At 47.4% G+C, this 27,755-nt stretch overlaps 1 protein-coding gene across 4 annotated transcripts in view; it reads right to left on the reverse strand.

The window, feature by feature from the left end:
• Positions 1 to 2,660: 2,660 nt before the first annotated feature.
• LNO1 (Nuclear pore complex protein) overlaps positions 2,661 to 27,755 on the reverse strand; it is a 184,333-nt gene continuing 159,238 nt past the window's right edge. For 2 of the 4 annotated variants that reach the window (XM_086510691.1, XM_086510689.1), the window contains exons 17-20: positions 5,412 to 5,643; positions 5,171 to 5,328; positions 3,543 to 5,091; positions 2,661 to 3,431 (exon numbers count right to left, since the gene is read on the reverse strand). In XM_086510691.1, the coding sequence (XP_086366817.1) occupies positions 3,277 to 3,431; positions 3,543 to 5,091; positions 5,171 to 5,328; positions 5,412 to 5,643 (2,094 nt within the window). In that variant the 3' untranslated portion in view covers positions 2,661 to 3,276. The remainder of the gene's footprint in view (positions 3,432 to 3,542; positions 5,092 to 5,170; positions 5,329 to 5,411; positions 5,644 to 27,755) is intronic. The other 2 variants (XM_086510690.1, XM_086510692.1) reach the window with 1 other exon arrangement.

Here is a 27,755-nt window from a genome sequence, read left to right on the forward strand (position 1 = left end):
CAGTTCTGCCACATCATCAACTCTCCACGCAAAGTGGATCTTGCTTTATTTTATATCCTTTGCATCACTTCGGCCCCATCGGACGAGGTCCCATAAGTTGGTGGGAACTTCAACTTCTTTTGCTTCTTAGGGTTTAGGCCCCTGGGCCAGGATCTGCAAGTCGGCTCCATTCTTCACTGGCTTGACATGTCAACAATTTGTGACAATTCTCCAACCTTACAATGTCTTCTCTAGCATGTGAAGAATGTAGACGCGCATAAAAAGAAAGCGTTTGACAATTATTATCTTTGAAAGTCTCTCGATGGAAGAACATCTTCGCTCGTACATAGCTAGTTTCTTGATATTCAACAACTAAGAGAGCAAGGTAATTGTTGTAACCACTCTTTCATTAAAGCATGTATTGCTAGCCTTGGATTCTAGGGCCTCCAAGAGAGATTGCAAAATATATAGTTCTTGTCTTCTTTTCCCTACATGGTGGATGCCATATTGGGGGCCCACATGTTGTACATTGCGCAAAAAAAACACTCCCACGCAAAAAGTCCTTGGCTGACCACATTGAGACAAAAGTTATCAATCGATCGATTCATAAATGTTCAGAACAGCGTATGATCAAGAAACCTTTGATTCAAGCGAAGAGGTAACTTTGTAAACAAAGATTTATAAGAGTCCACATAGTGATGCATAATTTCTACAGCAAGAGGAAAATGACCGGACACAACGTGCTGCCTCTCCATAGTCATTTGCAAAACAACTACTCAAAAATGATCATTGTGCATTACATACATCTTGTCTAGTCTACTCCAAGTGCCACAATGTTGACTATACTAAAATGTGTAGCCTCTATCATAAGGATGCAACCAAGAACATAAATCCTGCTTAATCACTAGACTGACAAGAGCTTATGCATCCTTGGGAGGATTGGAGAGAATGTGTTCGCAGGTTCAGTTTCAAGAACCTCAAACAAAGTTGTGGCTTTTTGACACTCTAGTGGCTCCAGCTATGCTTTACATAGTTCAGATATGGGGAGCCTCAATGGACCACCAAAGATCTGATAGCACTGATGGATGGAGAGGCCTTTAGTCTCTATGATCTCTCGAATGATTCGGATTAAGGCCTTAGTGCCACATGAGATTGTTCGAGCCGAGCTAGTTGCCCCTCCTTTCATGGTCGAGGCAATTACTAGATCAGTCTTCTTCATGCATAGTTTATGGGACCTCCCCCGAGACAGATATGCTCCGCTAGCCCTTGAGTCATCACGACAGCTAGCGCTGCAGGGGGGCTACAACATGCTGGTATGGGTACATGACATCATGGTTTCGACATGGATAGACTGCCTCCGTTACAGTACTCCTTGGATGCACCCTCCCTATCTCTCACACGGATAGAGATCACTAGACTCATACGTCACGATCTAAGATGCCTTTTTATAGAGAGCATCTTCTCCAACTAACAAAGGATGGATATGTGATCAGACCTGCCTATATGGACACTCAATTATCCCATGGGGCATAATGTGCTATTAGTCAGATACGCACATCATCGCATCAATTAGAGATTGAAATTGGCAGATTTAGGAGAGTACCAGCAGAGGCCAGGATTTTCCGGCTGTGTCATATAGAGCCAGAGATAGAGTTACATCACATATGTCATTGTCTGGTATACTAGGAGATAGAAGGCCGCTTTCATTGTCTATTTAGAGAGGGCCTTGGACCGCTGGAGAGAGTCATGAGATATTAGGATCAAAGATGCCTCGGGTTGTTTTTGCTAGAGCTACACAGACACAGGGAGAGTCTCTTGAGGAGATCACGCAATGGGAGACATTCACAAAGGGATATCACTGACTTCTTTAGAGCAGGGACTCGGCAGTCAGATGAGCAAGCTTCACAACAGACTTCAGAGCCCACCTATACCAAAGGTATATTAGTTGACAGAGCCATTGAGCTATGGAGAGCTAGACGCCCAAGTCTACGAGGGCAAGTACGACATCAACGGAGACTCCATCAAAGGATCAGGACTATTCTAGCACAACATGGGAGACGTCCAGTACAACTATTTACAAAGGCGACATTGACGATGCTCTTCAGTGATCGATGCAATATTTTCTCGGACAAGGCCCGATGCCGGGCATCCTCGGAAATTGATGATGATGGTGATTTTAGTTTTTCACTTTACTTCATTTTTATTTTGTACCTAGTAATTGTATTAGATCCACCAAGATTGTATCACTTTGGTCTCATAGGTCATTTTGGCCTTTTGAAGACGTTTAATACAACATTTCATTTCTCTCTCTCTCTCTCTCTCTCTCTCTCTCTCTCTCTCTCTCTCTCTCTCTCTCTCTAGTACCTTGTTACTAGAGATACCAAGAAAGAGAGAACAAAATCTAGAATAAACAGGCTTCACCTTTGATTCCATCCAATGCGCTCAGCTCATAGTAAAAGTGGAGAGTGGACAAGGTTACACTGTTTAGAATTGTTTCTGCAATGTTCAATGGCACTACCAGCATGGAATACATCTTAGAAGAAGATGCTAAGCAAAAGCACCTAAATACCAGAGAAAGAAAAGAGCAAGACACAGTAAACAAGACTTACATATCAAAGAAAAGAGCAAGACATAGTAAACAAGACTCATTTTTGATTCCATCCAATGTGTGCACATGGGCGTACCTTAAACCCAAACCCTGAAACTTGAATCAATCAACTTTTCATCCTTCTGGTTGAACTTCTTGGAATACACGGAGCCTGATGCCAAAACATCATACCCACTACAGTTTGACTTCACCATCGTTTTCAAATTCAGCATATCCAAAAACTTGGATTGCACCTCAACAAAATTTACATTAACAGGACACGTGTCTTAAGGAAACGCATGTGAGGTTCCTCATTCATAGATTTGCTTAAGAAATCCAAGGTACTGCTCAGAATAAGCCACTAATCTCCTTGTAGAATGAAACAGTGTTATTCAAAGTCTATAATTGCTGCTACGACCTTAAAAGTACACCTGTTACATGTACATTTGTGTAACGTGTGCATTGCATCTATGCTTGAAAATGAGTCACAAAGATCTACCTCAAAGAGTCGCAAAGGGCCAGGGAAATTTCCTTCAGCAACAACCAAGAAAATGAAATTGAGAGGCATCGCTGGTAATGGTTTACTTCTTTGACCAACGCATGAGGGTCGGTCTCTTTCATATGGGTACGCTCAAAGATTCTCAGCAGGAAGAGAAATTTATATTCAAGGGCAATCATATTCCAGGATCACAAAGAAACAGCATCAATGCTCACTTCCTCATCTGAGTGAAGATACTGGAGTTTGTATTACCTCCACTAAAAGCGGAAAAAGCGCCACCACTATATGCTCCAAAACCACCGGGATTGACATTTGAAGAGGTGGATCCGCCTATGCCCGCTGCAGAAAAAGTACCAAAGCCAGTACCTGAAAATAATAAAGTTTATGCCCTGTAAACTTGTGCTGGATTAGCTGTGCACTCCAAAATAATGACCTACAGTTTTTGAAAGACACATTAACTAATGTATCCCAAGTTACCTGTTGCTGCACTTGCAAAAGCGCCACCAGCGCCAACACCAGCAAAGCCACCACCGGATGCAACACCGGCAAACCCCCCACCAGTTGCCAATGCAAAACCACCAGGACTGGAAGAAATATTAAAGGGGCCCCCTATCTGCCTTGTTTGTCCAAATGAACCGAGAGCATTGCCTAATGCTTGTTGTCCACCAGCACTGGGCTGATTTGGATTACTGAAACCAGCACTTGGCTGTGCTGAAATACCAAACCCTCCATGCCCACCATGGAAGTTACTACCTGCTCCAGGTGTAGGGTTGTTCCCAAACAGAGTGGAAGTAGCTGATGATGCTGCTAATTGTGGTGTTGGAAGAGAAAAAGCAGCAGGCTTGAACAACTGCCCAGCTGGTGGTGACAAGCTTGATGGACTTGATTGATTCCAAACAGAGGAAGCACCAAATGGGTTTGAAGGCTTAGATGCTGCAGGCGACAAAGATGATCCCAGACCAAAGGGGCTTGGATTTTGAGAAGTGGCAGATGAGGAAGATTCAAGACCAAAACCAGCAAAACTATTAGATTCAAAATCACTTATGGTGTTTGCCTCCTCTTCCATTTCCTCTTCATCACTGACAGTGGGAGGTCCCTGAACTGGAAGGAAGCTCGATGACACACTGGCTGTTGAAGGAAAGTACGGCTGTTCAGCCGGCATTATATCGTTGTTGAAGGCGTTCAGAGGTTTCACAGACAATACTGAAGGACCAGCAAATGATGGAGATGTCTGTGAACAAACACCAGCAGAAGGTAAAGGCAGAGTAGAAGCTGAACTGGTTTCCTGAACTGAACTGAAAGCAGCCATAAAATTTGAGGGTTTTGTTGACAGGCTTGAAGAAGATGGACTCTCCGAGCTTGAGGAACCCCAAGGCTCACGTGTTGGCTCACGGGATGATGGTTGTGCAAGGCTTGTTGGAGCAAAAAGAGAAGAGCTTTGCCCTTGGCTTGTTGCGTTGGGATGTGACTCAATTTGCAGCGAGAACAAGGGCCTACTGCTCTGTTCTAAAGACGACAAGCTGCTAACTATGTTTCCACTAGAGGGGCTAGAGCTTGTCAAAACACTCCCAGTCCCAACTTCTGTATGCAGATTAGCAGATTTCATTGGGTTGCTTCCAACTAATTGGGATGCGCTTTGATTGATTCCCGCTCCAGGTGACATAAACAAGCTTCCTGAAGGCCCCTGCTGCTGCTTTACTGCAGAATTATTTTGCAGATTGATTGACGCTCCTTTCTTTTGTGATTCATATAGGGATGTCACAGGGGATTTCCTTGATGAAAAAGATCGTTTCTCGTGGTTTGCACTTGTGACTGCTGCCGTTTCAAATATATCTCTTCTCCCAAAGTCTATGCTGCTAGGGGTTTCAATAGGGCTTACTTTCAGCTCAATTGTGTTTTGAGTAGTTAATTCAATGCTTGAGGGGCCCATATAAGTTACTTGATTCGAAAGAAAAACATTCTGAGATTCTTGTTCTCTGCTAGTTTGAGGCATGGATTCAACGCCTGGAGATACCTGATTCTGCAGCTTTAACATACTACTTATGATTTTCTTCTAGGCATGGTTATGTCCTTAAGATATCTACCAAAGTTGAGAGGTTGGTTACCTTAGCAGTGGTTAGTATTGTTGTAAGAGGCTGCAAAGTTGAAACAACATTAGTGGCAAGAGCTGCTGACTGTGGCATTTTGTGCTTCATAGATTGTACTGTTCCAGTATCAATGTTTCCAGGCTTAGTATATTCCTTAGCTCTCAAGGCTTCTGCCTCTGTCAATAGAAGCCAAGAAGTTAGCAATCCAAAACGAAGACGGCCAAAGTAAATATAGCATATTGTTACGATAACACATTACCAGGCTGAACGCTAATCCTTGCTTGTTTTAGCCGTTCTTCTTGTGGCGCACGTTGAAATGTGGATAAGTTTGCCATTGCCGGACTTGAGTCCCTGCAAAGAGGTTCATTCTGGAGTTGTGTGCCCCTACCCTGAACCACATCCTTAGTCGATGGAGAAGAAAGGCCATTGAAACGTTTAGCAGGAGCTGCCCTTTTGACTGTTGTTTTGGCAGCTCCCACATCAACCCATAACTGCAGAACATATAGATGTAAATCTTAATTCCGAATAATAAGCAAGCTTCAGAATATGTAAATTGTGTTTCATTTAAACCAAACGTACTGAATGTCAGCTGCAGGTGATAAAGAGAGGAATCATACTTGTCAACATATTTGTCACAACAAAGGCACACATTTCTAGTTCCCTTTCCTACATTATGAACTTCTGTATCTTCTAAATTCTGACTTTATTACGAAGTAGGATCCTCCATAGCTTCCTTTCAAGCCAGATGTGCATGTCCTAGACCGCTGATCTGTTGGGGGTATAATTTTGCAGAGGCCCATTATCAGCAATGGCATATAGGATGATTTTGAATATTCCCACAGTATGTTGCTTTATGGAAAATTTGAGCTTTTTATCTTACAATGTCGTCCCCAGTTACCTCTACCATAGAAGCAGAACATGTCGTGTCAGATGCCAGCAAGGAAGCTATATGGTTTACTCCTTGTGACGACTCAGTGACATGGCATGGCCACTAATTAGGTAGGAACAGAATTAGAAAAGAAAGAGAGAGCGGGCTAGGATTTGTTGATGTGGCACCCAGAATTGCGCTGCAAATTCATTTGCGAAGTGCGGGCCGCACAAGCTACTGACGTGGCAGTTATTTCCATTCAAGCATTTAGGCTGTTTTCAGCATGGACAATTTTTACCAGTGTCTTTTGGTGGTATTTGTAAATATCGGTTGCTTTTGTGGTCTTGTTATTTATAGCATACGCTTTTCACAGATTTTGGGCCTTATGGACTAAATAGTTGATGGCATATGTTCCAATTGGCACTGAGACTGTGGCACCTATTTTCGGGCCAACACTTTGGTTAGGCAAACTTCGTCTTGTCTCTGTCATCTAAGAACATACCTGTAAAGTGTTTCCACTTCTATTTAGTTGTGTTTGAGTCTATCTCAGTGTCTACCCGCTTCGCCATCTGGTTATACTCCTTGTAGTGGGAGATTTGGGCATTAGTGCCAAAGTTATAGTTTTGCATTGTGACAGTGAGAGTGCTATCCAACGTAGACAAAGCACAATGATGTGAAGTATAGATTAATTCACGATATGCTTTCTCTAAGAGGAATGTAGAATGAACCACTAGGGAGGTGCCTAAGGCCATCTGATAAGACCATGGTATCCATATTTGAAGAAAGGAGCATCTACGCCTTTCTATTGCCTTGGAGGAGCCTGCTGAAGTATCCCATTGGCTGCAAAGAGTATGTAGCATCTCAACCCAAATGGTTGTCAAAGTGGTGGATGTAGGAGAAGATTGTGAGCCCACAATATGAGCACATCGAGCCTTCCACATGGTCCAAAGAGTGATGTTGCAGATCGTAGTAAGAACTGTATCCTGCAAGTAGAGATCCAGACCACATCTGCAATCATCTGTAGAGTGCCTGGTCTATATCCCAATGAAGTGAGCATGAAGACCACGTCTGTTGGCAAGCCTTGCAAAAAGGTGTGGGACCCCGGAAATTGCAAAAGCCATGCAACTACCCCCCAATGTCATGAAATCATCATGTATGCCCACTCTCATCAACAAACAACAAGCTGCCCTCCACAGTTGTTGTGCATATGCACAAGTCCAGAAACAAGGCCTCAAAGACCAAGGGTGTAAAGTACACCACTGACAAGTCGGATCGTGACCATTAACCACCACCTAAGTGCCAACACGCAACCCTGCATGTGATATCATCCACATGAAAAACATATGTATGACCAAAACTGTTGCTGAAAAGTGGGAGATCTCACAATACCTCTGACTGACGTGGACAGTGAGGTGGGTGTCGTGTCCGCAAGATAAGCTTCCTCCCAAGAGAGATAGTGTACTTAAAAAATGAAAGAGGGGCCCCATCATTCTCCAAAGAAGGCCACTGCCAATCGCTAGGATCCCACTCAAAATCAGCTAGGGGCCACCCCTCCCACAACCACAATCTCCAAAGCGGTGCCTCCGTTGTAATGCAGACATGGTCAACCAATTTGTCCCCCAACGTAGCCATGCCATTTAGCAGGGATAGCCTCATCAATCTCTCGCACATGAGCAACAACTGTCATAAGGCTGTGACAACCACTATATATATATATATATATATATATATATATATATATATATATATATATATATATATATATATATTTATTTATTTATTTATTTATTTGCTGGTTTCTTTCCCTTGACTTTTATTTAATTTTTGGGACCCTCTTGTTGAAATCACAAATGCCCAGACATTGCATGGCCAGTGTGAAACGGCCATTGGCCGAGAGTTTCACCCGCAGGACTCAAGGTCAGGCAGCCATGAGATGGTTGGGAGGATGGGCATTGGAATCCCACTAGTAAAGAAGTGTCGGCTCACTTATTGTCACGTGACACATCCCAACCCTATGTGTCCGTGGACAAGCTACACCATAGCAGGGTTTTCCTCAAGTCCAATCAAGTTAGATTAGAAGTGAGCTGGCACTTTTGTGAGTCTATTCGTAGACCGTGCATGCCCAGTCACTCAGTGTAGATGCATATCCTCTGGTTGCACACTGCATAAGCATAAGCATTTCCATCAAATTCCATCAGAGTCAGTTTGGGGATTTTTCAGAGGACTTTATCCTATTTTTTCTTATTTTTTGACATTTTCCACTTATTTATTAAGTGACTTTTGTTGGGTACTCAGTAGGGCAAATTGGGTAAGTTAATATATAAGCAAACCCAAGTTAGCACAAATTGGTAGATGAGCAAAGACACAGCAGGCTTCCCCAAGCAGCAGGTATCCCACCCTCTCTCAGCAAGACCCTCTCCATTCCCTTGGCGAGGCCACTCCCACCAAAGCCAGTGTTTTCACCATAGCGCCTCTCCCTTCCTGGGCGTTTTTCCAGAGCCTGCCATCGCCACCCAAGGCCACACTTGCTTGGCGTTTTACCCCCATCAGCAGCACCCTCAAGAATTACTAACGCTAGCATTTGCTTGCACATCTGCAGCGATTTCAGCCTTTACTAACGCCAGGAAACACCTCAGTAGGATAAGCGTTTTCATCATCAGTTGCAGCAAAATAACCGTAGCCGGTAAGGGTTTACTAACACTTGCAAAACAGTCATTTTCAGCAAGAAGGTATCTGCTGTCACAGCGTTTTTCAGCCAAGAGCTTCTCTCCAAAAACGCAGCCAAAGAGCAGATTACATCAGCGTTTTTGATCCTCATCTCAGCCCGACAAAGACAGTAATTTCCAGCCATTAAACCAGCCCGAAACAGTCATTTTCAGCCACCAAGAAGATCACAGATTTCAGCCTAAGTCGCCGTCGTCGTCATCCTCATCGGCATAGTCCCATTGCATTCGCATTGTACACCTTTGTGCAATCAAAGTAGACCATTCTCGCCGACGAGAGTGGGGCCTTCGGAGGAGGGTTTTAAAACCTCTCGGTGTCGTATCTCTTCTCTCTCCTTCTCTCAGTCTCATTCACTTGCATGCACAATACCCACTCACTTTGTTCGTGATCATAGCACTCTCCACAAGACGGAAAGCTCTCTCTTTCCCTAAGAACTAAAAGGAACCTTGAGAAATAAAGATCACTAATCTTGAGAAATACAACATTCATTCCGCTGCACCTTACATTGGTATCAGAGCTTTGGAAGTGTTCTGCATTACTCAAGGAAAGAACCACAGGAATTTTTTTTTTTGCTTGTCGAGATCGCACGAACCCAAGTTTACTTGGGCGTGGCGATTCCTAATCGTGTTTGTTGCAGAGTGACAGGAATCCCAAGAAAGAAGGGCTTGTCTAGCCTCCCCTTGCGTCTCTTTTCACTCACTGAGAGCGGACCGTGCACTTAGCAGCCGGCCAATCGACGCGAGGTGGGAAAAAGCAACCTTGGTGTGAGCGCAAGGCCGCCAAGGGGTGCGCCCACAGAAAAGGGTAGAACTCGGGTGAAGAGAAGATCCTTCTCAACCGCGATTTGCAAGCAAAAGAAAACCTCGAAAACCTCAAGAACCAAGTTCCTCGTGAACTTAAGAACCAAAGATCCTAGTGCATGGTCGTCACCCGAAGCGGCATGGATACTTCGCATTTAGGTGATGAGCATGAGAGAGGCGACGAACGATTTTCCCCACCAGGAGATTTTTCCAACCCTCCCCCTTCGCCATCTACGCCACGAGTTGTCCTCACTCCTATGGAGATGATGGTCAAGTCGATGTTGGACATGATGGCACAACAACAAGAAACGAATCGAGTTGCATTGGCACAACTCGCAACCAAAGCAGAAGCACAAGAAGCCAAGGACCGCGAGCGCGATGAAAGAAACGCCACACTTGTCGCAAAACAAGAGGAAAATCGCCTTGCTCAGGAACGTGAGTGCCTTGCTCTTGCCGCAAACCAAGAAGAAAATCGACTTGCTTTCGAACGCGAGCGCGATGAACGAGAAGCTCAAAGAGAGATTCGCCATCAAGAATTTCGTTCCCACATGCTAGCCTCGAAGACCGAACCACCCAAAGATCGTGGGAGTTCCTCTAGTGGTGCAAGCCACGATGCGGATTCCAACAACCCCGTCACTGAAAAGTTGACTTTTAGTAAGTATGATGGTAAGATGGATGCTACGGCGATTCATTCTTGGTTGCATCAATTTAATGCTTATTTTGCGACAACTAAGAAAACAGGAAATAGCAAAGTTTTGACGGCACCTATGTACCTTGCCGGCGATGCCATTGGTACCATGCATGGCAAGAGGCACAGCTAGCTGCGCACCTAGAGACAGCCGACGATTTCACGCCCCTCTCTTTTAGTTGGGCTGATTTCCAAGACAAGCTCAAGGCGCCGTTTATGCCACCTCAGTACCTCGCACGATTGAAAGAGGATTGGTATAATCTCAAGCAACATGGTATGCCAATCATGTCTTTTTCTAACCGTGTTTTGTAGCTAGGCACTCAATTACGCAAGTCGGATGATGAGCGCAAAGAGGCTTTTCTCTTTGGGTTAGACGAATACATCAAGTTTGATGTTGAAGTCTTTGACCCCGCGGATCTCAACAAGGCGGTAGCAATCGCTCTCGCCCAAGAGATGAAGCACAACAAGGGAAAGCCTAAGGAGAACAAGTCTTCTCAAGGAGCATCTCAGAATTCTTAGAACACACAGAATGGTAAGAACGGTAAGAATGGTAAGCATGGAAATTCTTCTAGCCCTTCTTCCTCTAATTCCTCGAAAAAGAACCCTAACAATGAATCTAAGGGTAAAGCTAAAACACCTGCAAAACCTAAGCTAACCCCTGATGAAAAAGCTTCTCAAGGAATTATAGGAGGATACATCATGGCGGAAGAACAAGTGATTTATGCTAAAGAAGGTAGATGTTTTCAATGTCATGTCAAGGGTCACATTAAGAAGGCCTGTCCTAAGACAGTCCCACCTAAAGAACCAAAGGCACCCACAACTACCACAAACTCTGTCATAACACAACCTGCATCTTCTCATGACTCTGACACACACATTGATGAATCTCTCATGAAGTGTTATGGTCATGTAAAAGGACAATGTTTTATCATATTGTTTGATCCAGGCAGTATGCATGATGTGATTAGTCCCCCTCTTGTTGAGAGAGCCCGCCTAAAGGTTAGTCAGAAATCTCCTATCAAGGTTTCTGGCTTCGCTCCAGGGATGGACTCTCTCATCACGAAGGAGTGCCTTGATGTGATGTTTACCGTTCAACAAGCTTCTTTTTGTAGGAAATTTCTTGTGTCTCCTCTCTCAGGATGTGATATGATTTTAGGCATGAAATGGTTTCGTGAACTGAATCCTCTCGTTGATTGGGAGGCTCTCACTCTCACTTTGCATGCCAAAACAGATTCCCCCCTCATCATTCGTGATGAGGAGGGCTTGCATTCTTTGCCTCTCATCTCGCATGTGCAGGCAAAGTGTGAATTACGACGAGGAGCACAAGCGGCATTCATCTATGCTGCCCCAGTTTCCAAGAGCATTCAGGCTCCAGGTAAGTATTCGGAGTTGTTTACGAAATTTAAACATCTCTTTTTGCAGGATGATCTTCCACCTCGTCTCCCACCAGAGCGGCCGGAGGACCATCGCATCGAGCTTATGAAGGGGGCGGAGCCTGTCAGTAAGGCTCCCTACCGTTTGAACAAGTCACAGGAGGAAGAGTTAGAGCGACAACTCACGGAGTTGGTGGCTAGAGGATTCATACGTCCTAGTGTAAGTCCTTTTGCTGCCCCTATTTTGTTCGTTCGCAAGAAGGATGGTTCGTCTCGTTTGTGTGTTGATTACAGAGCATTGAACAAGATTACCGTCAAGAACAAGTTTCCGATGCCTCGCATTGAGTATATCTTGGATAAGCTCAATGGGGCAAAGGTTTTCAGCAAGGTCGATCTCAAAAGTGGATACCATCAGGTACGGGTATTCAAAGGCAACATTTTCAAGACTGCCTTTCGCACTGAGCGAGGGCAATGGGAGTATATTGTTATGCCTTTTATATTTACAGGAGCCGTGGGTACGTTCAATCGTCTCATGGTAGGTAGTTTCGGCGATATGGTAGGTGTATGTGTGTTCATCTTTTTAGATGATATTCTCATTTTTTCTGCATCGTGGAAGCAACATGATTAGATGTTGAAAGGGTACTAACTCGTTTGGATGAGTGTCAGTTGTATATTGCAGCTAAGAAGTCGGAATTTTTTCTTACTAAAGTCACTTATCTGGGTTATATCATTTCTGCAGAAGGCGTCAAGCTAGACCCCGTGAAGGTAGAACAGGTTCGTAATTGGGATTTGCCCAAAACTGCATATGATGTGCGTTCTTTTCTTGGTTTATGTCAAGCATATAGTTCGCACATAGAGAATTTTGCACGCATTGCTGCACCTATGATTGATGTTTTGAAAGGGGTAAACACTCGCCGTCAGTGCGTAGACTTGCCCGAGGCAGCCATTGAGGCTTTCGCAGCTCTCAAGGTTGCGGTGAGTGACAGAAGCACCGTGTATTATCCTTGCCTCTTGGGATGATCCCTTTGAGGTATGGACGGATGCGAGCAATGTCGCCATAGGCGCTGTGCTCCAACAACATGGTCGCCCAGTAGCTTTCCTTAGCCGGAAGCTCAATGAGTCAATAGTGCAGAAAAGAATTATTCACTTTATGATAAAGAACTTTTGTCTGTCATTCACTCTCTTAAGCATTGGAAGCATTTTTTGTATGGTAGAGAGTTTACAGTGCGCACAGATCATCAAGCCCTCAAGTGGCTACACTCTATGCCTAGTGCACATTGGAGTGATCGCCAAGCGCGGTGGTCACAATTTTTTGAGCAATTTGGCGGTTTGATTGAGTATGTGCCTGGAAAAGCTAACCCTGTTGCAGAGGCGCTGAGTCGCAAAGGACAGATTTTGGCTCTTGAGTCAAGAACCACATTTTCCATACAGGGTGAGTCTTTCGACAGCATGAAGAATCAGTATGCAAATTCGGACTTTGGTTAAGTATTGGTTGCAGGCTCTTACTTCCAAGCGCCCAGCAACTATCTCATTCGTGATGGATTGTTATTTTTTCGTCAGCGTCTATGTGTGTTTCCCTCTCTCAGGCCAGCCATATTGCATGATGCACATGACTCTCTCACGGGTGGGCACAGGTCTATGAACACCACATTGGAAAAGATTGAACGATTTTTCTATTGGCCTAAAATGCGAAAAGATGTGTTTAGTTATGTCACACATTGCACTATATGTCAAAAAGTAAAAGCTCCTCGGGGTAAGCAACAAGGCCACTTGCTTCTGCTGCCTATTCCCGTGGGACCTTTTCAAGATATCTCTATGGATTTTGTGACTAACTTACCACCAAGTCAGCATTCAAGGAACACTCGATGTTTAACTATTGTTGATCGTTTCAGCAAATTCTACATGTTGATTCCTTGTAAGGCCATAGTTACTACACAAGATGTTGCACGATTGTTCATAAAGCATTGGTACCCCTCTGTAGTTTGCCAAAGTACATTGTTTCAGAAAGGGATGTTAAGTTTACGTCCAACTTTTGGCGTGCACTCTTTGAAAGTTTTGGCACAAAGTTGAATTTTTCATCCGCTTTTCATCCACAGTCAGATGGTCAAACGGAAATTTATAATCAATTGGCTTTTGATGTGTTTAAGTCTTATGTTCATGATCAGCAATTCAGTGGGAGCTCTATCTCCCATTGGTTCAGGCTATTCTCAATGATTCCTTCTCTTCTGCTATTGGTCGAACTCCGTATGAGGCAGCTTTTGGCTGCCGATTCCAGTCACTGTTGACTCGATCGGTCAGTCAAATGCCTGATGCCATTGCTGAGAGTCAGTCATTGGATGAGATTTCTGAGAGTGTGAAGCTTCGGCTAAGCAAGGCTCAGGAATCTTATTCTTTTAGGCTAACAAGCATCGTCAGGAGGTCTTGATCAAGGAAGGAGATTGGGTGTATCTACGAATTATGAAACAGCGTCTTAAGCAAGTTGGAAAGAAATGTCCTAAGTTATCTTTTCGTATGTATGGTCCATTTCCAGTCATCAAAAAGATTAATGAGGTTTCAATGAAATTGAAGTTGCCTAACTCATGGTCAATGCACAACGTTTTCCATGTTTCTTGATTGAAAGTGTTTCAGGGAACACCTCCAACGGACGTTTCGGAAGAAGAAGAACCAGAGATCATAGATGAAGCAGAAGTCATGGAGCCGGAGCAAGTTTTGTTGCATCGGTTTCGCCATGGTTCGAAGAAACAAGTACGACAATATTTTTTGAAGTTCAAAGATCGAGGAACCCATGAAGCGGTGTGGGTAGACGAAGAGTTCTTCAAGGATTATCCAGAGTTCTTGGCAGACTACAAGGAAGCCATGCAGCTCGGTACCAGTACCTCACTTTAAAAAGGAGGGGATGTCACATGACACATCCCAACCCTATGTGTCCGTGGACAAGCTACACCATAGCAGGGTTTCCGTCAAGTCCAATCAAGTTATGTTAGAAGTGAGCTGGCACTTTTGTGAGTCTATTCGTAGACCGTGCATGCCCAGTCACTCAGTGTAGATGCATATCCTCTGGTTGCACACTGCATAAGCATAAGCATTTCCATTAGATTCCATCAGAGTTAGTTTGGGGATTTTTCAGAGGACTTTATCCCATTTTTCCCTATTTTTGACATTTTTCACTTATTTATTAAGTGACTTTTGTTGGGTACTCAGTAGGGCAAATTGGGTAAGTTAATATATAAGCAAACCCAAGTTAGCACAAATTGGCAGATGAGCAAAGACACAGCAGGCTACCCCAAGCAACAGGTGTCCCACCCTCTCTCAGCGAGACCCTCTCCATTCCCTTGGCGAGGCCACTCCCACCAAAGCCAACGTTTTCACCATAGCCTACCTCTCCCTTCCTGGGCGTTTTTCCAGAGCCTGCCATCGCCACCCAAGGCCACACTTGCTTGGCGTTTTACCCCCATCTGGCAGCAGCACCCTCAAGAATTACTAACGCTTGCATTTGCTTGCAGATCTGCAGCGATTTCAGCCTTTACTAACGCCAGGAAACACCTCAGTAGGATCAGCGTTTTCATCATCAGTTGCAGCAGAATAACCGTAGCCGGTAAGGATTTACTAACACTTGCAAAACAGTCATTTTCAGCAAGAAGGTATCTGCTGTCACAGCGTTTTTCAGCCAAGAGCTTCTCTCCAAAAACGCAGCCAAAGAGCAGATTACATCAGCGTTCTTTATCCTCATCTCAGCCCGACAAAGACAGTAATTTTCAGCCATGAAACCAGCCCGAAACAGTCATTTTCAGCCACCAAGAAGATCACAGATTTCAGCCTAAGTCGCCGTCGTCATCATCGTCATCGGCATAGTCCCATTGCATTAGTCCATTGCATTCGCATTGTACACCTTTGTGCAATCAAAGTAGACCACTCTCGCCGACGAGAGTGGGGCCTTCGGAGGAGGGTTTTACAACCTCTCGGTGTCATATCTCTTCTCTCTCCTTCTCTCAGTCTCATTCACTTGCACGCACAATACCCACTCACTTTGTTCGTGATCGTAGCACTCTCCACAAGACGGAAAGCTCTCTCTTTCCCTAAGAACTAAAAGGAACCTTGAGCAATAAAGATCACTATCTTGAGAAAATACAACATTCATTCTGCTGCACCTTACACTTATAGTCATTTAGGCCCCTCGCCAGGACTTTATAAGTTGGTGAATACTAGGAATTTAACCAAGAGGAGCAAATTCGACACTTGGCAGTAGGAGAGCAACCCGCAAGCCACACTCTTCCGGAAAGCTCATCCCAAGAGGGGACGCCCAAAAATGAGGGGCTGATTTTTGAGTCATTGTGCTGCACAGTGTGTCTGTGAGTAGAGGGTGCAGGTGACCACAGCTTTAATGGAAAGCTTGCCTTCTCCCTTGTCTCATGCAACGCGATAATTTGCTCTCGCGCATCTCTCTCTCCCCTTTGCATATGGTAATGCCCCACTAGTTGGGCTTCCCAAATGACCATGTACAGTTCTGGGGGTTTTATGCACGTTTGCCAAGGCAAGTGCCTTCTGTATAGAAACCGGATTAGCTAATTGCTAATCCCCTGCAGGTATGCACAGCTCCATCGCGAAAGAATGCGAAAACAGAGAGTTTTCTTGTGTGAACTCGTCCAATTTACAAGGGAACTATCCCATTGTGGGCGGGAGCTTCTGAGACACGCGTAGACATGTTTGCTCCCCTCAAAATGATGCGAAATAGAAAATTACATCCTGCTATGTTTTTCAGCAGGTTTAGGGTTTCACTTGGGAAAGCCTTGGGTGCTTGTACAGGACAATTTAGAAAGATTTCCCGCGAGGAATCACGTCTAATTCAAAGGGCAAGTGACCCTACACATGTGGGAGCTCGAGAGCTACCCACAAGAGTGATCGGCGCATGAATCGGAGCACAAAACAGAGAATTACAGCTTGCTGTAAATTTTTTGGAGGTTTAGGATACTAGCTAGTTTTGATGTCTGCAAGTCAAGGAGCTTTTGGGAATCACCGAACAAGTGTTTGGTGCAAATTGGAGGCCAAAAACAAAGATTTCAACCTGCTGTAATTTCTCGCCAGGTTTTTTAAAGTGCTCTAAAGTGCAAGAAAGTCACTGTTTACTTGGGATTTTGTCCGTAGAGACTTCTAATGTGGTTATGCTGCCAAAATCGGGTTAGAGTAGGGGAATTTTCGCCGGAAAAAAGTGGGACAGTTTGTAGAAGTTACAAGTTTTTCTCCAGTGTAATAAGAATAAAGAAATACTGAAAAGGGCGCTAGTCTTTGGGGCCAACAGGGTGTCGCTGTCTTCTTGGAAGCACTCTAGCTCCCAAACCGTGTTTTGCTTGAAGTGTAATTCCTAGTCACAAGTTTATTCGTGAAGTTCCTTTTTGTGGTAAAGTTCAAGTAATGTTAATCGATGTAAAGATCGGGTGAAATCTAAAGTTTACCACCCTGCTAGCCGGTTTCATGGTTCCGTCGTCGGGATAGAATCACTTTCTCCTCAAGAAGTGAGCCTTGGCTGGTTTCAACGAAGACACATAGCATAGGAACTCGGAATTACACTGTGAATGACAGGACAATTGACGACACGGAACAGGGTTTCTCTTTGCAATACAGACAGGTTGTACCTCCAGTATTCGAAGTTGGTGAGAGTTCACAGCCTATACCTTTTGTTGATGTGAATGCCTCACAAGTTCAAGAGTGTATGATTGGGCAACTAGACAAGGATGCGTTCAAGACGCCGTTGGTGGCTACTGTGAATGTGTTTCTCGATTGGTGCAGAGTCCTAGGTTTCTGGAATTTCTGCAAGCACCACCAGTGTCACAGCAAACAAGCCAACTTTCTCATGCTTCAGAGCCTCTTGAGGCTCAAGCACAGGTCCCTTAAGCGTCCTAGTAGGGCAGGGAGCACTTGCATGTTGCGAAGTCATTTGGGGCTCCAAGGCAAATTCCTTCTAACCACGAACAGGTGGTTAGGACGCCGGTTCCACAGGCTATACCAGTTCAGCCATCCACCTTTCAGAGCCCAAGTGTTGGCTTAAATGGACAAGGAACTAATTTCCAAGTTATGCGTCAGGTTTTTCCACCACCCACGGTGCATCCTGGGTATTTCGGGGGTGGATCAATGTTTCAGAGCTTGGCAGGTTATGTGCCTGGAATCCAACAATACATGCTACGAATAGTTTTTGGGGGTATGTAGGGCATGATGTCAAACCCCATGTATGGTAAGATTGGCATGCAAACGGGGTTTCAGTGCCATTAAGGCCAGTTTGGAGTGCCACATGGCAATTTTGGTATGGCTGGTTTTTCTGACCATTAGACAAATATGACACCAGGGAACCAAAATGTCAATGGCCAGGGGGCACAACTAATCCCCACCATTGTACTCATGTTTTGGGAGTGTTAGGAAAGCCAAAAGCATACAAAGAAAGTGGTGCAGCTATGAAGTTTGATACTTTCAGCGGCTTTGAGGATAAGGCAAAACCTCTTACCCTCCTCCAGCAATTTGATACAACTTATGTAGGGGGGAATTTTGCAGAGGCCTCCAAGGTCAGGCAAGCTGTCACTTTCTTGAAAGGAAATGCGCGTTCATGGTGGACGACTTTGTTGATGCAAGGACAGGCACTGGCCACATGGGTTTACTTCAAGCAAATGTTTGCATCTACATGGTCAAATATATTTGAAGCCAATGTCATGACGGATTGGCACCAACTCAATGCGGCTACATACAAAATCTTAGATGAGTACAATTAGAAATTTGTGAAGCGTTGCTCTCAGTAACTTCCTACAGGATTGTGCCATTGACAGAGCACATAGAGCAGTATTGTTGCGGGCTGCCTAAAGGGCTGATGAATGACTGTATAAAGAATAAAGTGACCACCCTTACTCAGCTTATGGAAAATGCCAACACTGGTCATGCCTTGTTGAAGGGAGAAGACAGTGGATTCCAGGGCAACGTGAAAGTGGGTCTGTCAAAGAAACATTCAGCAAAGAGATCTTTTGCAAAAGCGACTCCTGAAGCTTCCTAAGCGTCAGGTCTCACCAAGTCATTTGTACACATGTTTGACATTCTTTCTTGCGGATACATGAGATGATAAAGGGGTGCTTACCACACTAAATCATCTATGGCATGTATATAAGGCATGCAATCGAGGACGTTTACGATTTTTAGAGGGGTGTATGTCACGAGGCTATGACAACCACTATATATATTTGTTGGTTTCTTTCCCTTGATTTTTAATTGATTTTTGGGACCCTCTTTTTGAAATCACAAATTCCCGGACATTGCATGGCCAGTGTGAAACGAAAGAAGTCGTTAGGCTCAGTTAAATGCTCCTCGCCAAGACTTTATAAGTTGGTCGATACTAAGAATTTAACCAAAAGGAGCAAACTAGACACATGGCATTAGGAGAAAAACCTGCAGGCCACACACTCTTTCGGAAAACTCATCCCAAGAGGGGGCGCCCAAAAATGAGGGGCTGATTTCTGAGTCATTGTGCTACAAAATGTGTCTGAGTAGTGGGTGCAGGTGATCACAACTTTAATGGAAAGCTCGCCTTCTCCCTTGTTTCATGCAGTGCAATAATTTTCTCTCGCGCATCTCTCTCCCCTTTGCACATATGGTAATGCCCCACTAGTTGGGCTTCTTAGATAACCATGTATAATTCTAGGGGTTTTATGCGCATTTGCCAAGCAAGAGCCTTCTCTACAGGAACCGGACTAGCTAATTGCTAATCCCCTTCAGGTACGCACAGTTCCATCGCGAAGGAATGCCAAAACGGAGAGTTTTCTCGAGTGAAAACCCGTCCAATTTACAAGGGAACTATTCCATTGCATGCGAGAGCTTCTGAGACACGCGTAGACGTGTTTGTTCACTCAAAATGATGCGAAGCAGAAATTACAGCCTGCTGTGTTTTTTGTAGGTTTAGGGTTTTGCACCTAAACAGCAAGGCAACGCCAGGGGAGTCTTGAGAAAGCCTTGGGTGCTTGTACAAGACAATTTAAAGAGATTTCCCGCAAGGAATCTCGTCTAAGCGACCCCGAGATAGTCGTGATTATAGAGACTGTCCAACCCAGGCCCAAAAAGAGCGTGCCATCCGTCGGGCTACCTCCTCTGTCTACATAGCATGGTGGACTCTGTGTGTCGGCAAAAAAGTGTATTACAATGTGTCTACATCCTTGTGTGTCTGGAGGTGTCGCCGAGAACTTGGCCAACGGCCATAGAGTCCATACCAAATCTGTCACTCTCAAGTCTCCTATGTAATGAGAGAACGCAAGAGCCTCAGCTTGAAGCCAGTCGATCACTAAGTCCAGAGTCCAGTCAGTCTGGTCCCTGCCACACAGAGGAAAAGAGAAGCAACCGTTGTGTCCAGGGCCTCTATCCCTTTAGCTGCTAGAAACGGTACAACTCGGAAGCAAGCCGCCTCAAAGTCTAGTGAAGAGTCACCGAGGAATCGTGGAAAGTAGTAGGTGAAGAAGTCTCACCAGCAACAAATGTCGAAACTCGTCAGTCCTTGAGGGGCAAAAGGTGACATCTGTACCAAAAGGGTGGTCCGCACGAAAGTTTGCTCCTCTCTCGCCAGACGGCTCGTGCAAAAAGCGTTGTCAAGCGACCTCCTAGCAGACGATGAAGGCCCTGTTCCCTGAGCCGGCTATGAGGCAGGAGCGGGAGAAGCTACTGGAGAAGGGGAGATAAGGGAAGGGGGCGGTAACGAGGGGAATGGGGGGAGGGGCAAGAGGGGGTGGCGGGGCGGTGGGTGCCGCGGGAGGAGGGGCTCTCCGTGGCAAAGCTGAGGTGAAGGGGGTATCTGTGGGCTCGTCCTGCTATAAGGGGTCGAAACGGTTCCCTCTGACTTGGTATAGGACGACCACGAAGGGAGCGAACTCACGTGGTGGTCCCTTGAGACGTCGACTACAGACCTGCTACCAACTTTTCTTTGCCTGGGCACTAGGCTCAGAGAAACTTGCGTGAGCTCCTTGCATCTGAGACGTCGACTACAGACCTGCTACCAACCCTTCTTTGCCTGGGCACTAGGCTCAGAGAAACTTGCTTAAACCCCCTGCATCTCTGCCAGTTGTGTCTGGCGAGCCTTATGAGGCTAGGTCTCGGTCTATGCCGAAGGTCTGGGCCTCCTCCGTGGACAATCCTTCACTAGATGGCCCATCTGTCGACAAATAAGCACTAATTCGGGAGGCCCGAATACTCCACATTCTGACAGAGCCACCCACCACTCACCCGAGGTAGTAAAACGACCTTCAGTATCCCAAACCAGAACGCCTACAGTAGGTATACTAGCAACCTTGACAGCTACTGAAGTTGTCGTGCGAGGCGTCTCCAAGACAGTCCCAATCTCTGAAACAATCCTGGAAAGGTGTCGGAGGTACTCTCTCCTCAGGCGTGGGAAGCAAACCGAGACGGGTAGGTCTGCCTCCTCGAAGAGAGTATCGGTAGCCGGCTAAAATCCATTGCACCACTATCGAAAATGAGCTCTAACTGCTCGGATGGCAGGGGTTTAATCGCAATGACTTTGGACGCCATGTCGGAAGTCTCAAACTCTATCTTAGAGTAGCCACGCCCGAGAAGCTCAACGTCGATGATCTTGCCCACCATTGCTAAAAGGCGGGCGTGGAGGAGATCACGCACCTCCCCTTTGCTACATCAGGTGCCGATGATCTTACAGATGGCGGAGGTTGCGAGGCTTCCTTGCTCTATTGGTCAGAGAGCAAGTCTGATTGTGGGCTCTGCAGGGTCGGGCGAGAGGGCTTCTTGAGAGTCCCTCTAGGGCGGAGCATGAGCCTCCATTTGTGTATGCTGATGTGGAGGAAAGGGGGCGAGTGAAGACAGACCTCTAAGGAAGCACCAGCGAGCAATGTCAGATAACTATCACTGTCGAGGCAAAGGCAAAGCGTAGTCTCATGGGAAAGGGCAACGGACAATGCGGGAAGGAAGCGGGCGGGCAAGGGGGCGACGTGGGGGGAAAACAACTAGGGATGCGCGCTGGCAAGGAAGAGGGCGGGGCTGAGGATAAACGGGCAGCAGCGTGTGAGTTGCGCGACCTCACCAAAGGAAGTTCCTGATCAGCCTCTCTACCTGGCTGATACAAGAACTCGAGAAGATCCAGCAAGAAGTGATGTACCACATAGACGCCAACAACACCTGGTTGGAACCTACTACTCTACCAGCCAGCGAAAGTCGTGTTGAGCTCCAATGTCACAGCTTTCTCCTGATGGACAGGAGAAGAGGAGCAATCTGCTGCTCGGGGGACAAGTCCAAACCAACTTGACAACCCAAGTACCGAACTGCAATCCCTCGAGGAATCCACCTGAAACCCTCTCCTGGCATCCAATCTGGCACAGGAGCACTGCCAACCGAGAAAGCCACTGTCTTCCTCCAGTTGATCAATGCGCCCGATGCACAGCAGAAGGTCTCCGAAGCCTGCTCACATCTGTGTAAATTGGCCTCCTGGCCCTCTAAGTACAAGGCCGAGTCGTCGGCAAACTCAGCGTCCAGAAGCTCATCTCCCCGTATAGGGAGTGCTAAGCCCCTCATACCAACCTGCTGTGACACCAAAAATCTGCTCATCCACTCCGCATAGAACAGAAAGAGAAAGGGGGCAAGAGGACAACCCTGTCTGACCGATCGTGTGAGCATGAAGCGCTCACCTCTACCGCCTGCCAAAAGCACCTGACTGTGAGCCTCTCTGTACAAAGCTGACACCCCTCTGATCCAAGCATCTGAGAAGCCCATCCTGCGTAGCGTGCCCTCTAGAAAGTCCCAGTCAACTCTGTCGTATGCCTTCTCAAAATCGAGAAGAAGAATCACAAGGTCCTCCCCACGGAGTCGTGCCAGGGTAAAAGCCTCCCAGAAGGTGAAGGTGTTGTCAAGGATACTGCGTTCCTTGACAAAACCTGTCTGAGTCGCATGTATAAGGCTCTCCAAAAGTGGCTGAATCCTCAAACTCAGAGCCTTGGCAAGAATTTTGTAGGCTGAGTTTAGGATGGTGATGGGGTGCCACTGTCGAATCTCATCCAAGGAGCCACCCTCCTTTGGAATGAGGTAAATCAGGCCCTCACTCATGCTATCCGGCATCACTCCTGTGTGCAGAATGTACTGAAAGGCACTACAAAGATATGGGCCAAGCAGGTCCCAGTACTCCAAGAAAACCTGGGAGTCAGCCCATCCTCACCTGGACAGCTACCACGAGAGAGGGCCCTAAGAGTCGTGTGCAGCTCCTCAAGCTGAAGACGTATCTCTAACCTCTGGCGCATCTCCTCAGTAACAAGACAAGGCATCTGTGCCCAAACCTGCTCTCTGCATGTATCCTGTCTCTCTGACTGGGGCTCAGCCGACAGTAACTCACGGTAAAAGTCAGTAGCAACTGTACGCATATCCTCGGGCTCACAAACAACTGACCCCTCGGGTCTCCTCAATTGATTGACCTTGGCATGCGAGTGCCGAGGTCCCACTGTCTCAAAGAAAGCACCTGTCACTGTGTCACCCACCTGAGTCCACTGAGATGCCTGTCGGTGAAAGGCAAACTCATGGAGCCTCTCCTCCATGCAAGCAAGCTCCTGTCGAGCATACTGTAACTGCTCCTCCAACCATGGACTGTCTGGATGTTGCTCCTGCATCCTCTGTAGTGAAGCAATGCCTCGTCTGAGACGCTGCTCCTCTCTCGCTGCAGCCCGTCGAGCCTGAGCCTCCTGGAGAAAAAAGTGGCTAAGCTGAGCTAGGCCTAAGGCCACTCTGTCTGCAGGTAGAGCCTGGCTATCCATGCCCTCTGTCCAGAGAGCCTCTACCCTCTCTCTGAGTGCTGAGTCCAACAAGACCCGCTCTGGGATGCGAAGCATTGTGCTCCCACTCCTCTGCCTGTCTGCTACTGTGAGGATCATTGGTGCATGGTCCGAGAAGGATGTCCCTGCCAAGATGCCCACTGAGCCCCCCAAGTCACTGAAGTGGTCACTAGTGTAGAAGCGATCTATCCGCGATAGATTCACTCCTCCCACTCTGCGGTCCGATCTAGAGACGGCAAGACTCTCTGGAGGCCTCACAAAGCCAAAATGCTGATATGTATCCGAGACCCTCAAAGTCATACACAACCTCTCCCAAGTTGCTAACTCGACTCCATGCACAGTAGCATGGCTGCCTCCGATCCTGTCAGAAGGGTCCTCCAACATGTTGAAGTCCCCTCCTCCACACCAATGGTCAACCTGTGGCAGAGACTCAACAATCTGTGACCAAAACTCTGCACGAGCACTCGCCACATTGGGCGCATAGATGTTCAGGAAGCCCACAAGGCCACCCTGAACCTACATAGTAATCCACTGAGCCCTGCCTGGCACAATAATCCCTCTGCCCACAATGGCCTGCTGCAATGAGTCCGCAATAGTCATACATACCCCACCCTCAATGCCTCCAGGTCCAAAAGCAGCTGACCAAAAGGTATCATAACGTCCACACAAAATCTGACCACATCGCCGAATGCGGCTCTCAGACAAATGGTGCTCCTGAAGCATAAGGAGATCAATCTCTCCTCCCACAAGGCAACGCTGAAGCTCCTGACGCAATCGGCCCCGCTGTCGCTGAAACTGGAGCCTACCTAGTCCCTGCACGTTCCACGAGACGATCCTCATGGGGAGCGAGAGAGAACAGATGCTGCCGCAGCAACAAGACGGGCTATCTTCGAGGCTGGCTTAAATGGGGAGTAATCCGCATCCGAGCGTCCTCTAGATAGGCGAGACTGCAGTGAGTGCCTGGCCCAAGCCCAAGCACAGCGAGCCGTGCGTAAAGCAACCTCCTCTGTCCAAGAGTCCTCATGAATGTATACATAGCAAGGCAAACACTGTGTATCAGCAAAAAAGTACACCACAATGTGCCTACATCCTGCTGAGTCTGGGGGTGTCACCGCAAACTTGGCCAGTGGTCTGCAGCAAATCTGTAACTCCAAGTTCTCCCATGTGGTAAGAGAACTCGACAACCTGTGTATGCAACTATCCCACCACTGAGTCGACGGACCACTCTGTCTCGGTCCTACCACAGAGGGGGAAGGAGAAACCAACTGCTGCGTCCAAGGCCTCTGTCCCCCTAGCGGCGAGGAACAAAGTGTGGACCCTGAAGCAGGCTGCCTTGTGGTCTGCTGCGGAATCGCCGAGAAAGCGAGTGAACCGTAATCGAAGAAATCCCAACGGCGTCGGAGGTCAATGCTCATCAGACCACGAGGGATAGCTGCAAGGGAAGATGTTTGAATCTGCAGAGGGGGTCGCAAGAAGGGCTGACCCTCTCTCGCTAGGCGACTCGTAGCAAAGGCGCTACCAAGAGATCTCCTAGCCGCCGGCGAGGGACCAGTCTCCTGAGTCGACTGTGGTACTGAAGCAGGAGGAGGGGGAGAAGGAGCTAGGGGGGCCGGAGGAGAAGAGAAACAGGGTGGGGCGATAGAGACAGGGGGGCGAGGTGGGGAGTGGGCGGGAGCACAGGGCGGGGGAGGGGATGAGGAGGAGGAGGGGAAATCTTAAGGTGGGGCGGCTGGCGAGGGTGAATCGGAGGTGGAGGCTGGCGTAGGGGACTCCTCCTGCTCAAGAGAACCAAAGCGGTTCCCCCTGGGAACCCACTGCTGCTGAGTAGGCACCTGAGGGCCACTCGGAGTGCCAGGCTGTCGCTGTGGCCCTTGGCGTCGACGGCCACAGGCCTGTTGCCACCCCTCCTCCGCTGGAGTCCCAGGCTCGGAGGGTGGCTCTGAATCTATGCGCTGTGCCGCTGGCTGTGGCTGCGGCCCAGCCTTGGCAGGCTGGGGCTGGGGCTGAGGCTGAGGTGCAGGTCATGGCCTCCTCCGTGGACAGGCCTTCGCTAGGTGGCCCATCTGTCTGCAAATGAAGCACTGGTTCGGGAGACCCGAGTAGTCCACACTGTCTAAACCAACCCCCATTCACCCGAGGCAGAAGGATGACCTTCGGGAGCGTGTGGGTATCTCTGACCAAAACTCGAACTGAAGGGATACCAGCCGCCTTGGCAGCTACTGATGCTGCCGTACGAGGTGACTCCAGGACAATCCCGATGGCGGAGCCAATCCTGGAGAGAAGTGGAAGGTACTCCCTCCGTAAATCCGGAAAGCAGACTGAGATGGGGATGTCTGCCTCCTCTACTAGCACATCCGAGGTCGGGTCAAAACCATGTCGCCACTGTCGAAAGTGGGCGCGTGATGCTCGGATGGCCAGTGGACTCATAGCTATGACCTTGGAGGCCATCTCGAAAGTCTCGAACTCGATCTGGTAGTACCCCAGTCCGAGAATCTGGACATCCAAGATCTTGCCCACCTCTACGAGAAGGTGGGCATGGAGAAGGTCTCGCAGCTCTCCTCTGCTAGGACGGGTGCCGAGAACCTTGCAGATGACAGAAGTCGCCTGCAAGCGCTCTACCTCTGCGGCAAGGCTCGCTTGCTCTGTCGGCGAAAGAGCAAGTCGAATGGTGGGCTCAGCGGGGTCGGGCGAGGGGGCTTCAGGTGAGTCCCTCTGTGGCAGAGCTGGAGCCTCCATCTATGTCTACTGCTGAGTCGAAGAAGCGGACGGTGAGGAAAATTTGCAACCGAGCACTCCAAGCACTTGTCCGAAGAAGAAATGTTGAAGAGCCAAGTGCAGAAGACCTTCGGGAACGAAGAGGACGGGGGGGGGGGGGGACGGATAAAGCGGCGAGCGAGAGTTCAAAAGGCTGCGGGGGGGGCCGGAGAGAAACGGCCAGAGAAAGGGAGGCAGCAGCGGGCTTGGGGGCAGCTAGGGGCGCAGGCGGCGGGCAGCAGAGGGCGAGGGTGGCGGGCAGCAGAGGGCGAGGGAGGCAGCGCAAGGGCGAGGAGGGCAGCGTGTGGGCGAGGGGGCAGCGCTGAGGGGGCTGGAGGCAACGGATGTCATTCTTCTTCATTGGTGTTCATTATTTTCGCCTTCATTTGATGTTGAATTTCTTGATTTTCATTGGTGTTGTCCGTCAGATTTGTTGAGGATATATCCTTCTTGGCTAATGTTGCAAAGTACGAATACATTGCAACGGGGTTTGGAATTTTTGAAACTAGAAAGTGCCCGTGAGAACGAGCTGGCTGAGAAGTGCTCATTGGTGCCATGAGAAAATTGGGCAGCAAGTTGGTGGGGCCAGAAGCTCACGCAGTCAATAAGACAAAAAGTTTGCAGGAGGCAAGGAGCTCGTAGGTGAAGCCTAGCAACAAGAGAGCCTCTTCACTTCTTGTGAACTGCAGTATGACAGCAGGATCTCCTGTTTCTACATGTCGAGGCATCTTTGCTTCTCCAGGATTGCAGCCTCTGTAAACTGCGAGTAGAGGCGCTAAGCAGGCAATGTGAGCTGCAAGAGCAAGCACTTCGAAGAGTGGGAAGATGCCAAGGCTCGAGCGCCAACGTGAGCTGCTATAGATGTGTTGTCAAAGGCGGGATGGGGCATCAGCAACAAGGTGAGTTTGGTTCAACGTAGACGAGCATGAGGCTTTGAGCTCGGGCAGTGTTGACAGGGTTGGAGAGCAACACTTCATGGCCTGAGGCAGGTGATGGAAGCATGAGCTGTACCTGATGGGCTGCATGCATCGAGCGAGCAATGGCAGCAAAAATGAGCAAGGTGAGAGTTTGCATCGAACGAGCAAGGTGAGAGCTTGCTGGACCAATGCAATACATAGAGTACAACAGGTGGGCGTTGTTTACAAAGTGCTTCAATGGTGGTTAGCACAGCAATATTGAGGCAACGGGCTGGACAACGTGAGCTTTGGGGAAGCCGGGTTGTTTGGCAGGTGTAAAGTTGTGATGCCGAAAAATGAAAAATAATCAAGTTGACTCCCTTTTAAATGTGGTTCCCACCACTAAGGCGTGCGCGCGCGCACACACACACACTTTTTTTTTTGTAAATCAATTTGATTTATCTATCTGTGGGAAACCTCAAAGAGAGGAAAACCCACCAAAAAGATGTACAAGGAAAGGAACACAACAGTGTTCGGCTGTACAAAATAGCTAAAAGCATTCATAAGAAAGCTGATGTATCTCTACCGTGATATCACCAACTTCGAAGGCGAACCGCAAAGACTGCCGAAGGGAAATCTTGAAGAAAGGTAGGGGATCTGTATGAATGCGATGGAACATATAGCCATTACGCTATCGCCACAGGC

This window comes from Adiantum capillus-veneris, chromosome 4 (assembly GCF_014529385.1).
Source record: "Adiantum capillus-veneris isolate H3 chromosome 4, ASM1452938v2, whole genome shotgun sequence".
NCBI lineage: Eukaryota > Viridiplantae > Streptophyta > Polypodiopsida > Polypodiales > Pteridaceae > Adiantum > Adiantum capillus-veneris.